We start from the raw sequence: 14,175 nt of genomic DNA, 5'->3' as shown, positions 1-14,175 counted from the left end.
TATCATAGGAAATGCATTAGCTTTCTGTTGATATAATGATCACCTGAGGTGAAGAACAGGGCTTACTTTGGTTATATTTGAGAGGTTTCAGTACATGGTTGGTTTGCTCAGTTGCTTTCGGACCTGTAAGTTAGGTAGTGTAGGATCACAAAATCTTGAAGGATGGGAAGCTCTTGGTAGCTAGGAAGTAAAGAGAGAGAAAAGAAGAGACTAGTCATAACCCCAATTTAAGTTCCTCTCAAGAGTCTCCCACTGCTTAATCACTCACTGACCTTCTAATGTGTGGATCTTAGGAGACACTAATCCAATGATAGCAGAAGATTCACATCCTCTTCCCTCTTTGGATTCCCTGGAAAAGTCATTGAGTTATATGCTATTTGCTTCAGAAATTCAAGCACAAAGCAGTGCCCTAGCACAAACTGGGGACATCAGATTGAACTGATAAGTCATATTCTTTACTTTTATGCACGTACAGTTAAAGTACACTTTGGTTAACAAAGCCCTAATTAAGTAGTGAAAATGATAATCTTATGATTGTGACCCTTACATTTGTTTTTTGTTTTTGGTTTTTTTTTTTTTTTTTTTTTTGGTTTTTCGAGACAGGGTTTCTCTGTGTAGCCTTGGCTGTCCTGGCACTCACTTTGTAGACCAGGCTGGCCTCGAACTCAGAAATCCGCCTGCCTCTGCCTCCCAAGTGCTGGGATTAAAGGCGTGCGCCACCACGCCCGGTAACCCTTACATTTGTGTGTCTCATACTGTGCTTAACAAAAATGTAAAGCTCACACTTAGACCCTGCTTTGGCTAGCTGACTACAGTGATTAATGTATGGAAAAGTATTTGTGCAGTCATTTGAATTGGAAATCAAAAAAGCCAAGTGTTTTTGTCTTTTTAAATTTGTGTGTTCCATTAAATTCTTAAAATGAACATACCAAATGTCTTAGGGTTTTATTGCTGTGAATAGTCACCATGTCCACAGCAACTCTTATAATGGCAAACATTTAATTGGGGCTGGCTTACAGTTTCAGAGGCTTAGTCCATTATCATCATGGCAGGAAGCATGGCAGTGTCCAGGCAGACATGGTGCTGGAGGAGGAGCGGAGAGTTCTGAAGGCAGCCAGGAAGGGACCGCTCCCTGCAATGATTGGAGCTCAAGCACTAGAAGCCCTTATAGCCGACTCCTACAGTGACACACTTCCTCCAACAATACCACACCTATTCTAACAAGGACACACCTCCTAACAGCATCACTCCCTGTGGGCCAACCATTCAGACACACTAGTCTATGGGGGCCAAACCTATTCAAACCACTATAGAGTCAGACTTTGATAATTGTTGAGTCTGTCTTATTTTATTTTACATAATTTCAGTTCCACCCATTTTCCTTCAAATGCCTTAATCTCGTTATTTATAGTTGATAAATGTACATGGTATAAATGTACCACATTTTTTTTGTTCATTCATATGTGGGGAGACTTCTGGGCTGGTTCCATATTGTGGCTATTATTACATGTGCAACAGTAAACACAGCTGTGCAGAAATCTCTGCATTCTGATGACTTATAGTCCTGTTTAGCTGCTGGATTGTATTTCTGTCTGGATATGGTGAGATGGAATAACTGGGTCATTTAGTATTTCTATTTTAGGTTCTAAAAGAGACTCCATCCTGATCTCCACAGTGGTCAACCAGTTCACATTCCTACCCGTAGGGTGTAAAGAGACTCCATCCTGATCTCCACAGTGGTCCACCAGTTCACATTCCTACCCGTAGGGTGTAAAGAGACTCCATCCTGATCTCCACAGTGGTCAACCAGTTCACATTCCTACCCGTAGGATGTAAAGAGACTCCATCCTGATCTGCACAGTGGTCCACCAGTTCACATTCCTACCCGTAGGGTGTAAAGAGACTCCATCCTGATCTCCACAGTGGTCCACCAGTTCACATTCCTACCCGTAGGGTGTAAAGAGACTCCATCCTGATCTCCACAGTGGTCCACCAGTTCACATTCCTACCCGTAGGGTGTAAAGAGACTCCATCCTGACCTCCACAGTGGTCAACCAGTTCACATTCCTACCCGTAGGGTGTAAAGAGACTCCATCCTGATCTCCACAGTGGTCCACCAGTTCACATTCCTACCCGTAGGGTGTAAAGAGACTCCATCCTGACCTCCACAGTGGTCAACCAGTTCACATTCCTACCCGTAGGGTGTAAAGAGACTCCATCCTGATCTCCACAGTGGTCACCCAGTTCACATTCCTACCCGTAGGGTGTAAAGAGACTCCATCCTGATCTCCACAGTGGTCACCCAGTTCACATTCCTACCCGTAGGGTGTAAAGAGACTCCATCCTGATCTCCACAGTGGTCCACCAGTTCACATTCCTACCCGTAGGGTGTAATGGTCTCTCCCTCTCTGTGTCCTTATTAGCATTTCTTGACCTGTTTTCTTAATGATAGTCGTCTTTCAGTTTGCATTTCCTTATTGTAGACTGACAACACAGCCCCACTCCAAAATGCCACTTTTACTTGAAGGAATTATCAACAAGCAAACTATGCTTACTCCTGTCTTCAGCAGTTCAGAGCATTGCTACTCTTGAAGAGAACTTGGGTCATTTGAATAGTGAAAATATATTTTATGCCACACTAGAATGAATCCAGACCATTAAACTGTTAACTTTTCAGATAGCTAATAATTAAAAACAAAAAAAAAACCCAACAACTCTCAAACATGAATAAGGAAAATAACTGGGTTTTAGTGTCTTTATTAGCTTTTCTCATTAGTAAATTGAGTGGGCAGAAGATGGCTTAGAGGTTAAGAGAACTGGCTGCTCTTCCAGAGGTCCTGAGTTCAATTCCCAGCAACCTTAGGGTGGCTCACAACCATCTATAATGAGATTTGGTGTCCTCTTCTGGCATGCAGGCATACATGTAGGGAGAATGTTGTATACATAATAAATAAATAAATAAATAAATAAATAAATAAATAAATCTTAAAAACGAAAAACAAAACCCTGCATTATGGGCCATAGACTGTTATCATTGATTTGCTTTTCCTACTGTTAGGAACTTCTTAAAATAGTTCATAATATAAAACAGTTATAGAGTTAAAGCATTCTTTAGATAGTGAGAAATGTTAGGATTTAAGAATTTAACAGTGCAATAGTGGTTACACTAATTGGCTTGCTGATGTGCAGCTATTAAACAGGTAAATGTAAAGATACAGTAACATTATGGGAAAATGTGAAAGATATGAAAGGTTAAAAAGGACTATGAATTTGCCAGCATGTTTGACTATAGTTATTAAAGCTGAGAGATCATACTAAACTGTTTTAGAATGATGGAGTAATTTATAACATTTTCCCTCCACTAATTCGAAATGTTTTGGTGTTATCTTGAATTACATTGTATCTGTAATCTGTTGATGACTTCATTCTTTTCTTTATGCTACTTTGAATTTATCTCCTTCAAATCTCAGTCCCTTTTCCTAATTCTTTAAATGTTAGGCAGAAATCAAACGTCTTCAAGAAGCCAATAAGGCAGCCCGGAAAGAGAGGCAGCTGATCCTTAAGCAGCAGGAAGAGATCGAGAGGATCCGGCAGACCACCATAAAACTGCAGGAGAAGCTCAAGTCTGCAGGGGAGAAGAAATTGGTAACTTAAATGAAGTTTTTATTAATCTGCTTTCTGCCTGTGTTGCTTGTTAATCTTGGCTCACTTTGTCTTCTGAAGTGATAGGTATGTTTGTTCAGTGTGATGTAATAATGACTTGGATAAAGTCTTGTGTGCCTCGAAAACATCTTCTCGTGGTATGTGGTTATCTTGGAAGAAACACATGGTTCTTTCTTTAGCTTTAAAGTCTTTCTCTTTTGAATTAAAGTGGGGTTAATTTGGATTCTTGGATTTGCTGATCTGTCATTATGCCTCAAAATTAAAAGGAGAGGCTCTGTTCTCATTATATGGTATTCCTCTCAGCTATCCAGAGTAAAGGAGACATGTAGGCAAGAGCAAAACCTGCGTCTCTGCTAAGGTACAGTGGGGTGTCAGTACTAGGTTGGAATAGTCAGGATTTTATAACAATTTAAAATTTTTAAATCCCAATTTCCCATATTTTGATTTTTGAAACACTCTCAAAAATCAAAAGTTAAGCCCATGATAAATTTATTTTTCTTAGTTGCTTGAAAATAAGTAGCCAACAAATTAACACTGATATATTACTACTTAACTTCCAGTCCTTTCAGTTTCCTACTTATCAAAATGGTGCTCTTTACAGCAAATCAACTCCAGATTGCTAGTGGAAGTTTTTTTGTATCTTTTTGTTTTTCCTCCTTCAGTCTAGAATAGGTTCTTGACCTTGATATATGAGAATGCACAACAGTCATTTTGTAGAACATTCCCTAATGGGCTTTGTCTGGTGTTCCCTTGACATTAGATTCAGATTGTGTACCTGTGGTAGGAGTATCGTGTAAGTGATTTTGTATTTGTTGCCACCAACAGGTAGACCTTGATTTTGACTTTAATTGATCACTGTGCCTCGGTCACTTGATTAATATGTCCTAGACTTTACTGTGTTAATGAATTACTTTTCTGTTACTGTGACAAAACACTGCCATCAAAGAAACATATAAAAGAAAGCATTTAAATGGGTTGTCAGTTTCAGAAGGGTTTTGGCATCAAGTAGCGGGCATGTTGGTTGGAGCAGCTGAGAGTTTACATTTTGATCCACAAGCAAGAAGCAGAGAACACACTGGGAATGGCACAACTCTTGAAAACTCAAAAGCCTGCGCCCTATAGCACACCTCCTCGGAGGCAGCAAGGCCACATCTCTTAGTCCTTCCCAGTCAGTTTCACCACCTGGAAACTCAGTGTTCAAACGTGAGCCTACTGCGGCCATCCTCATTCAGGGCACCACAGTTGTTTATCTTCTCTCTCCCTGGCGTCCTTCCCCGTGGACTGTGGTGCTTGCTAGGATGTTCTCTGTGGAAAGGCGGTCCTAACTGCTCCCCATGTGTGTCTGTGCTCAGGCCGTGGTGCTGATCACTTATTGCACAGGAACTAACATGTCCTGGTTACTGGGATCCTCTGCTTGCGCCATGCTCTGGAATTAGATTCTTTTTACTCTGCTCAGCTCTCGTCCCCCCCCACCCTTCCCCTAGACACAGGTGGGGACATGCTTCTCTTTCTAGTGACTTTAGGTCTCATTTGTTCAGGAGCAGGAAGGAAAAGAGAACGGGTCTGCTTTGTAATTTCATGAAATTTAAACAGACAAGATGATCTGTACCTATCTTCTTGTAAAGTAATGAGTATAACTTAAATTTTATGGGAAAGGTATATTAAGCTATTAAAGTGTCACTGTTGTCTGTGGATTTTGTTGGGTTTGTTGTTTGTTTTTACTATTTTTTTTTTAATGATAAGATTGTTACGTAGCCCTGGCTGGCCTGCAGTTTGCTCTGTAGCCCAAGTTAGTCATGAGGCTGGCAGTCCTGCCTCAGCTTCCTCAGGGGTGAGATTGCAGTTGCCATCATACCTGGCTTCAGGTTTTGCTTCTTGCTTCTTAGAAGTAATGTGCTGGTTAACCCAGTAATTCACCACGTTTTTCCTGTAAATTTTGTAAAATCTGTGAACATACTGTTTTCCATAAAAAAGTTTTAAAAATTTATTTTCCTGCTATGTTTAAAGTTTATATCTTTTGATAATTTTTTGAATGTATACACATTTTATATACCCATAGTGCCTGTTATGTTTTTATTTTGAAGCAGTGCTCGGGATTAAACCTCGGGGCTCACACTTGCTAAGGAAGCACTACTCACTATGCTACACCCCATCCCCTTGTGTTCCTTTTAAGTGTTTTAACTTTTAAAAATCAAAGAGGACATTTGGGTGCTTGATTACACTGGCAGAAAATTTCCAAGTTCTTTGGATTTTCTTAGTTAAGAAAATAACTTATTATATATAATATAACATTTATTTTGCTCTCTCCCCGCCCCTTTCTGTAGTAAAACATGCATAACATAAAAATTTAGTCATTTTTTGAGGGAGAGTCTCACTGTGTATACCAGGCTAGCCTTGAATTCACTCTTGGTAGCTCAACCTGGTGTCAAATTCTTGATCCTTCTGAACCTACTTTCTAAGTGCTGGGATTATAGACATGCACCACCACATCTGGACCCACTTTCTAAGTGCTGGGATTATAGACATGCACCACCACATCTGGACCCACTTTCTAAGTGCTGGGACTATAGACATGCACCACCACATCTGGACCCACTTTCTAAGTGCTGGGACTATAGACATGCACCACCACATCTGGACCCACTTTCTAAGTGCTGGGACTATAGACATGCACCACCACATCTGGACCCACTTTCTAAGTGCTGGGACTATAGACATGCACCACCACATCTGGACCCACTTTCTAAGTGCTGGGACTATAGACATGCACCACCACATCTGGACCCACTTTCTAAGTGCTGGGACTATAGACATGCACCACCACATCTGGACCCACTTTCTAAGTGCTGGGATTATAGACATGCACCACCACATCTGGACCCACTTTCTAAGTGCTGGGACTATAGACATGCACCACCACATCTGGACCCACTTTCTAAGTGCTGGGATTATAGACATGCACCACCACATCTGGACCCACTTTCTAAGTGCTGGGACTATAGACATGCACCACCACATCTGGACCCACTTTCTAAGTGCTGGGATTATAGACATGCACCACCACATCTGGACCCACTTTCTAAGTGCTGGGATTATAGACATGCACCACCACATCTGGACCAACTTTCTAAGTGCTGGGACTATAGACATGCACCACCACATCTGGACCCACTTTCTAAGTGCTGGGACTATAGACATGCACCACCACATCTGGACCAACTTTCTAAGTGCTGGGACTATAGACATGCACCACCACATCTGGACCCACTTTCTAAGTGCTGGGATTATAGACATGCACCACCACATCTGGACCCACTTTCTAAGTGCTGGGACTATAGACATGCACCACCACATCTGGACCCACTTTCTAAGTGCTGGGACTATAGACATGCACCACCACATCTGAACCCACTTTCTAAGTGCTGGGATTATAGACATGCACCACCACATCTGGACCAACTTTCTAAGTGCTGGGACTATAGACATGCACCACCACATCTGGACCCACTTTCTAAGTGCTGGGACTATAGACATGCACCACCACATCTGGACCCACTTTCTAAGTGCTGGGACTATAGACATGCACCACCACATCTGGACCCACTTTCTAAGTGCTGGGATTATAGACATGCACCACCACATCTGGACCCACTTTCTAAGTGCTGGGACTATAGACATGCACCACCACATCTGGACCCACTTTCTAAGTGCTGGGACTATAGACATGCACCACCACATCTGGACCCACTTTCTAAGTGCTGGGATTATAGACATGCACCACCACATCTGGACCCACTTTCTAAGTGCTGGGACTATAGACATGCACCACCACATCTGGACCCACTTTCTAAGTGCTGGGACTATAGACATGCACCACCACATCTGGACCAACTTTCTAAGTGCTGGGACTATAGACATGCACCACCACATCTGGACCCACTTTCTAAGTGCTGGGACTATAGACATGCACCACCACATCTGGACCCACTTTCTAAGTGCTGGGACTATAGACATGCACCACCACATCTGGCAATCTTACATCCCAACTACTTTTAAGTATGTGATGGATTTCTGTTCTGTAATTAATCTCTTGACTTCAGTTATTACTACAAATATTTTAAGTTTAAACTCGTGTTGACTGTGTTTAAGATCTCCTTGAGATCTCGAGGTCAGTGGCATCTGCTTTGTGGTTTGCAGGGCTCTCTTGCTGATGATGACGAGGCAGAGGACAACAAGGCAGCTAGTCCTGGGCCACCCGGCTTGGAGACCCGCAGTCCTTCCCCGATATCTATTTCCAGCAGCGAGACCAGCAGCATCATGCAGAAGCTCAAGAGCATGAGAAGCCGCATGGATGAGAAGTAGGTGCTGCTCTGTGTCCTGTTAATCACACTGATGGGTGTCGTCAGGGTAGACAGAGAGAAAAAAATATGTTAGCAGAATTACTAGATTATCTAAACAGCCATTAACTACATTTTTCTCAATATAGTCAGGTTTTGTAGTTTGGAAAGCAAAACCAAAAACAAATTAGTAGTCAAATATATATTCATGATAATATTAAAAGAAAGGAAGAAAGGGTACATGCTATATCCTGATGTCTCATCATTATTTCAGTGACATATCTCAGACTTGGTCAGATAAGGACAATTTCAGCTTTGTGAGTGGGTATGAGTTCTTCATCTGAGCCCAGAGAGGCTGGGATGCTCTTGAGTTATGGACTGACTTGTCTTTGTTTGTTTGTTTGTTTGTTTGTTTGTTTGTTTGTTTGTTTAGAGACAGGATCTTGCTTTATAGCCCAGGCTGACCTAGAACTCACTACTTATAGCCCTGGTTGGCCTGGAACTTCTGGGAATTCTCCTCAGTCTCCAGAGTGCTAGGGTTACAGATGTGAGCCAGCATGCTGGTATTTTGTTATTTTTATATTCTAATATGTGTGTGTGTGTGTGTGTGTGTGTGTCTGTGTGCGTGTGTGCGTGTGTGAGGGAAGCACGTGCTTGCAGGCCACCTAAATTTTTTAAAGTAGGGTTCTCTACCTGAACTTTGAGTTCCCTGTTTGAACTAGATGAGATGGCCAGCGAGTTCCCAGGACTAGCCTATCTGTACCCCAACACTGGGTTACAGGAACATGCCACCATCACTGACATTTATGTCATGCTGAGAATACAAATCAGGTCTTCAGCTCATGCAGCACACACTTTACTGTGCTCTCCCCAGCACCTAAAAAAAATTATTTTAAGCATTTTTTCAACTTTATTTTGAGACATAGTCCATGTAGCTCTGGCTGGCCTTGAGCCTGCTATATAGAGCAGGCTGGCTTTAAACTCACAAGAAATTCATCTGCCTCTGCCTCCCATGTGCTAGGATTAAGGGTGTGCACCACCACAACTGGCCTGCTAAAACATATTTTTAAAAAGTGTGTGTGTGCTTTTGTTCATGTGCGTACAGATATGTATAGGACTCAGAAGACAATGGCCTTCCTTCTTGTTTGAGATGAGTCTCTTGATTACCACTGCATATGCAAGAGGAGGTGACCCAGAAGTTTTCTTGGTTCTCCTACCCACACTTCACATGTTGTTGTGGGCATGCTGGGCTTACCCATGTATGTGTAATCCACCTTTTACACGGATTATGGGCATTTAAACTCAGGTCTTCATGCTTGTATTGCAAGCATATTATCCATTGAGCAACCCAGCTCACCATTAAATGTTTTAAAGATTTTTAAAACACTTTGGTGTGTGGTAAGGTGTGTGAAGGTGGGGAACAGTAAGCCGTGGCATTTGTATGGCAGCCTGAGGACAGTCTGTAGGCATGCACGCTTTCCTTCCAACCCATCTGAGATAGTGCACTCAGGTCGTCAGGCTTGGCAGCAAGCACTGTTCCCTAATGAACCATCTCACAGCCCCTCCCTCCCTCCTTCCCTCCCTCCCTCTCCCTCTCTCTGAAGATCAAGGACAATTTATATTACAATTAAAAAACAACTTCCAGGACAGGAAACATGTAAATACCAACAGCTGCCTGGAGAATGGAGAGAAGGGGAAAACAAGGGACATGTGCTTGAAGCCGGCATGGAGGTCAGATACATGGCTGAGGAGCAGCCACATGGTAGTGAGGGGGCCTTAGAGAAAGCAAGGAAGCTGCAACTGCTAGAGAGACCCAAAGTATTAAGCGTGCTTAGAAAACAGATACAAAGAATAAAAGGAGACGGTACACTTTTCTTGATAATTCAGAGAAGGGGTCAGTCTTATGAAGCCGCCACACTCCAAGACAAGGATCTTGCTATACTGGTTAACTTGGTCTGAAGCTTACTACGTAGCACAGGCTAGCCTCTTGTTCTGACCCTGCTGCCTCACAAGTACTGAATGGGATAACAAATGTACCCCACCACACTCAGCTCTAAGGCTTCTCCTTTAAAGAAAACTCCTATTTGGATGTAGTTTGGTTGTACATAAGCTCTGAGCATATAAGGTATATATATATGTGATAGTTACTCATAAAATGTTAATTTAATTGAGAACAGCTGTAAAGTAGCTTCTTGCCTCTGTAAGTGTCTATCTACTATATAACTGTCTTGAAACACACTAAGTATGGGAAGGAAAACAGATTTTTGTTGAGTACCATTTTAAAGTTAATACTTCAAACTATAGGAAGAATTTCACTTGTGTAGTAAAACAATTCTAGTGAAGACCTGCTTCCCTGTTACAAGAAAGCCAGTTCATAATTTTGGACTGTTTAAACTATGGAAACATTTTTTAAAAAATATCCAGATTTGGGTGGCACATACATGTAATACCAATAGTAGTGCTGAAGCTACAAAGAAAAAAGTTCAAGCTGGTCTGGCTGTCTTACTGCTGTGAAGAGACACCATGACCACAGCAACTCTTAGAAAGGAAAATGTTTAATTGGGGCTGGCTTACAGTTTCAGAGGTTTAGTCCATTATCATCATGGTGGGAAGCATCCAGGCAGACATGGTGCTGGAGAAGGAGCTGGGAGTTGATCCAAAGGTAGCAGAAGGGGACTGTATGTCACACTGGGTGTGGCTTGAACATGAGAGACCTGAAAGCCTGCCTCCACAGTGACACACTTCCAACAAGGCCACACCTCCTAATAGTGCCACTCCCTATGGGCCAAGCATTTAAACATGAGTCTGTGGGGGCCATACCTATTCAAGGGAAGATGGATTTTCTGGCTTAAGTGTGAGGGCCTCTTAAAAGAATCATATTCACACGTATATAAATATAGTGTCAAAATAACTATATACATGATTTTAGTGGCGTTAACATGAATTGCTCAAAAGGTTCGAAGTTAGGTCGGAATAGTTATACTTAGTTTAGTTTTGTTTTAGAGAGAGGGTCTCACTGTGTGTGAGGTCTAGCTGTCCTTGAACTTGCTATGTAGAGCAGGCTGGCCTCAAACTCTGAGAGACCCCCCTGGCTGTGCCTTGGGAGAAGTGCTGACACTAAGGGCTGGGCCACCGAGGCCAGCTGATGCACTCTTACTTGAAGGGTTTTCCTTCAGTAAATGGCATGAGGTGGTTATTCATGAGTAACAGTAAGATGCTCATGTGCTGCTAGATAGAAACATAGGTCCAAAGTCAGGAAGTTCTCACGTAAGTCAGTCAGAAAGAGGTCAAATGTGTTTTTACTATAAACATGATTCATAACCTTGTTAGTGAGATTTTTCTTTCCAACTTTCATCAGGAATAAAGGACTTTTTTTCCTTTCTTTGTCCCCTTAATTTTCCCTGCTTAAGACAAAATTTTAAAATTAAAGGGAGTGAATGACCAGGTAGATGGCCCTTTAGGTAAGAGTGCTTGTTGTGTAAGCATGGGGACCTGAGTTCAGATCTCTAGAGACCACAGAAAAGGGCTGTCTGCATCCATGTAGCCCTAGTGCGGTGGGGAGTAGAGACAGGAGAATTGCTGGGGCTCGCTGCCTAATAGCCTAGTTCCAGAGTCAGTGAGAGACTGTCTTAGGGAAGTAGAGCAGAGAGTGACAGAGCTTGACACTGACACAGATAAAGGAAGTATGAAATGAATGTTCAGATATTACATATATGTGAATATCCCATAAACGAAAGGTTTCTTCAAACAAGGATTTCCTGAGTTGGGTATGGTTTTGCCTGCTTGTTATCTTAGCACTTGGGAGATGCTGCCAAAGGATCGAAGCTCCATAACCAGCCAGGACTACAAAAGGCACTGTCTCACAGGTAGGCAGACAGACAGTCCATAACTCAGTGGTAGAGTGTTGTACAGGCAAGGCTCTATGTTTGACCCATCACACTAAGGAGAATTTTTTAAACAATTTTTTATGCTTCCTTCCTAAATTGGTTACTTTTTTCATCACAGTGACAAAATACCTTTTAAAAACAACTGAAGGGAAGAGAGGTTTGTGTGGGGTCATGGTTTCAGCAATTTTAGTTCATCATCATAGGCAAGGCAGGTAACCTTGTCTGTGGTGGCAGGAACATGAGACAGAGGAAGCAGAGGTGATCCAGAGGCAGGTATAATCTTCAGAGGTTCTACCCATCTTCTTCCAGGCGGGCCTGCTTGCTAAAGTCTTTATAGCCTTCAAAGGAGTCTTGCAAGCCCAAGACTGGACATTGAAAGCAAGCCTGTGGACAGCTCACATTCAAATCATAGCAGTTCCTGTCCTGCGTTGTTCCAGGAATAATGGATCATAGGTTTTATTACCATCCTAGTTTTCATTGGTTGCTATGATAAATTCCATGGCCCAAAGCAACTTTTACAGGAAAGTGTTTATTTCACCTTACAGCTTATAGTCAGTTGTAAAGGAAAGCCAGCACAGGGCCTTCAAAGGAGGAACTGATGAAGCAGGGACCATGGAGCACTGCTGCTTCTCCATGCCTTTCTCACCTTGCTTTCTTATACAGCCCAGGAATACCTGCCTGGGGTGTCACTGCCCACCTCAGTCATCCATCAAGAAAATGTTCCCGGGACTTGGCCTGCCCATCTGATGGAGGCATCTTCTTAGTTGAGGTTCATTGCTTAGACTTTAGTTGTGTCACAATCACTCTTTTCCGGTTAGATCTTCCTTCAAATGCCTGAGAGTGGTGCAGGCCTTTTAGCCAGTCACTACAAGCTGCATGACTACATTATGTCTATGCACTGCTATGTGGTGTAGAGAGCAAAGACACCCAAGAGTAGTCATCCTTCCCAATACCATTAACATTTGGGGAAATTTTTAAAAACAGATTTTTGGGCTGGTGACATGGCTCAGCGGTTAAGAGCACCGACTGCTCTTCCAAAGGTCCTGAGTTCAAATCCCAGCAACCACATGGTGGCTCACAGGAGTGTCTGAAGACAGCTACAGTGTACACACATATAATATAAATAAATAAATAATAAAAAAACAGATTTTTATGTGTGTGAATGTTTTACCTGTATGTGTGTATATACACCATATACTTGACTGGTGCTGTTTGAGCCCAGAAGAGGGCACCAGATAGCCTGCAGTTGGAATTATAGGTAGTCCCAAGCTGCTGTGTGGATTTAGAGAACCAAACGTGGTCCTCTGCAAGAGCAGCAAGTGCTCTTCTTAACCACTAAGCGTCTCTCTAGTCCCTTGGGAGAAAACTTATTCATTGTTTACTGTCAACTTTCTGAATTGATTTTTATGACATTTTCTGCAGTGATGACACTACTTTGGGCCTTAAATGTTTCACTGATAGTAATGCCCTTGGTAAGATTTATATTTCTAATAGATGACTTTTGCTGACCTTTAAAAAAACCAAACCTCTTTATATAACCCACTCTAGCCTTAAACCCCAAGTACTTGTGTTTCTGTCCTTCCCATAAGGTTACCTGTTTAGCATCCCAAAGGATTCCTGGCTCTAAGCAGGGGTTGGGGGTGGTGGGTAGGGAGGTGTGGTGGTGGTGATGGTGGTACTTAGCCCTTTGATCTTAAGGTTTTTGTCAGGTTTTAAGGGGCACTTTTAGTTATATAGTATATACATATTAAATAAGGAAATGTGTTTCTGCAAAGATGTTTCAAATGTATAATTTCTTATACTCTTTTAAAACTATTAATTTTATAATAGCTATTTCTCTTGTTTTTTATTTTTAACAGAGATTTTTAATATGTTTGCTCTTTAATAAATGACAAACAAATGTCAGTTCTTGTTCTGATAGAGGAAAATTGTTTTCTGTAAAAGGCTAGACAAAAAAAGGTTAGCTATACATTTTTTAAAAGTTGTTTTATGTGTTGCAATACTCTTTTACTTTCTGTGTAGGTCATGCATGCGTTTAGCAGTCTTACACTTAAAAGGGTGGGTGATATTTGAATGCTATAAATCAATTTTTAAACCTTCAAATGCATTTTGTTTTATATGATATTTTGATAATTAGCATCAAAATAAGTTTATTGTACATTCATAAAGAATGACAAGGGACATTGCAGTGTCTTTCTGAATGTGCAGGAATGCATTTACTTAAAGTTGAGTGCAGAAAATCAAGGCGATCCAGATAGTAATGACTGTGAATGTGTAAAAATCAACAG

General features: G+C 41.7%; 1 protein-coding gene across 6 annotated transcripts in view; it reads left to right on the top strand.

The window, feature by feature from the left end:
• Nucleotides 1–14,175, top strand: part of Cep350 (centrosomal protein 350) — a 131,706-nt gene that overhangs the window by 73,397 nt on the left and 44,134 nt on the right. For all 6 annotated transcript variants that reach the window (XM_021177416.2, XM_085842124.1, XM_029481954.2 and 3 more), the window contains exons 26-27: nt 3,499–3,645; nt 7,861–8,021. In XM_021177416.2, the coding sequence (XP_021033075.1) occupies nt 3,499–3,645; nt 7,861–8,021 (308 nt within the window). The remainder of the gene's footprint in view (nt 1–3,498; nt 3,646–7,860; nt 8,022–14,175) is intronic.

The sequence above is a fragment of the Mus caroli genome, unplaced genomic scaffold, assembly GCF_978045245.1.
Source record: "Mus caroli unplaced genomic scaffold, Mus_caroli_1 scaffold_1, whole genome shotgun sequence".
In the NCBI taxonomy this organism is placed as follows: domain Eukaryota; kingdom Metazoa; phylum Chordata; class Mammalia; order Rodentia; family Muridae; genus Mus; species Mus caroli.
This window is presented reverse-complemented; position numbering and strand designations above follow the sequence as displayed.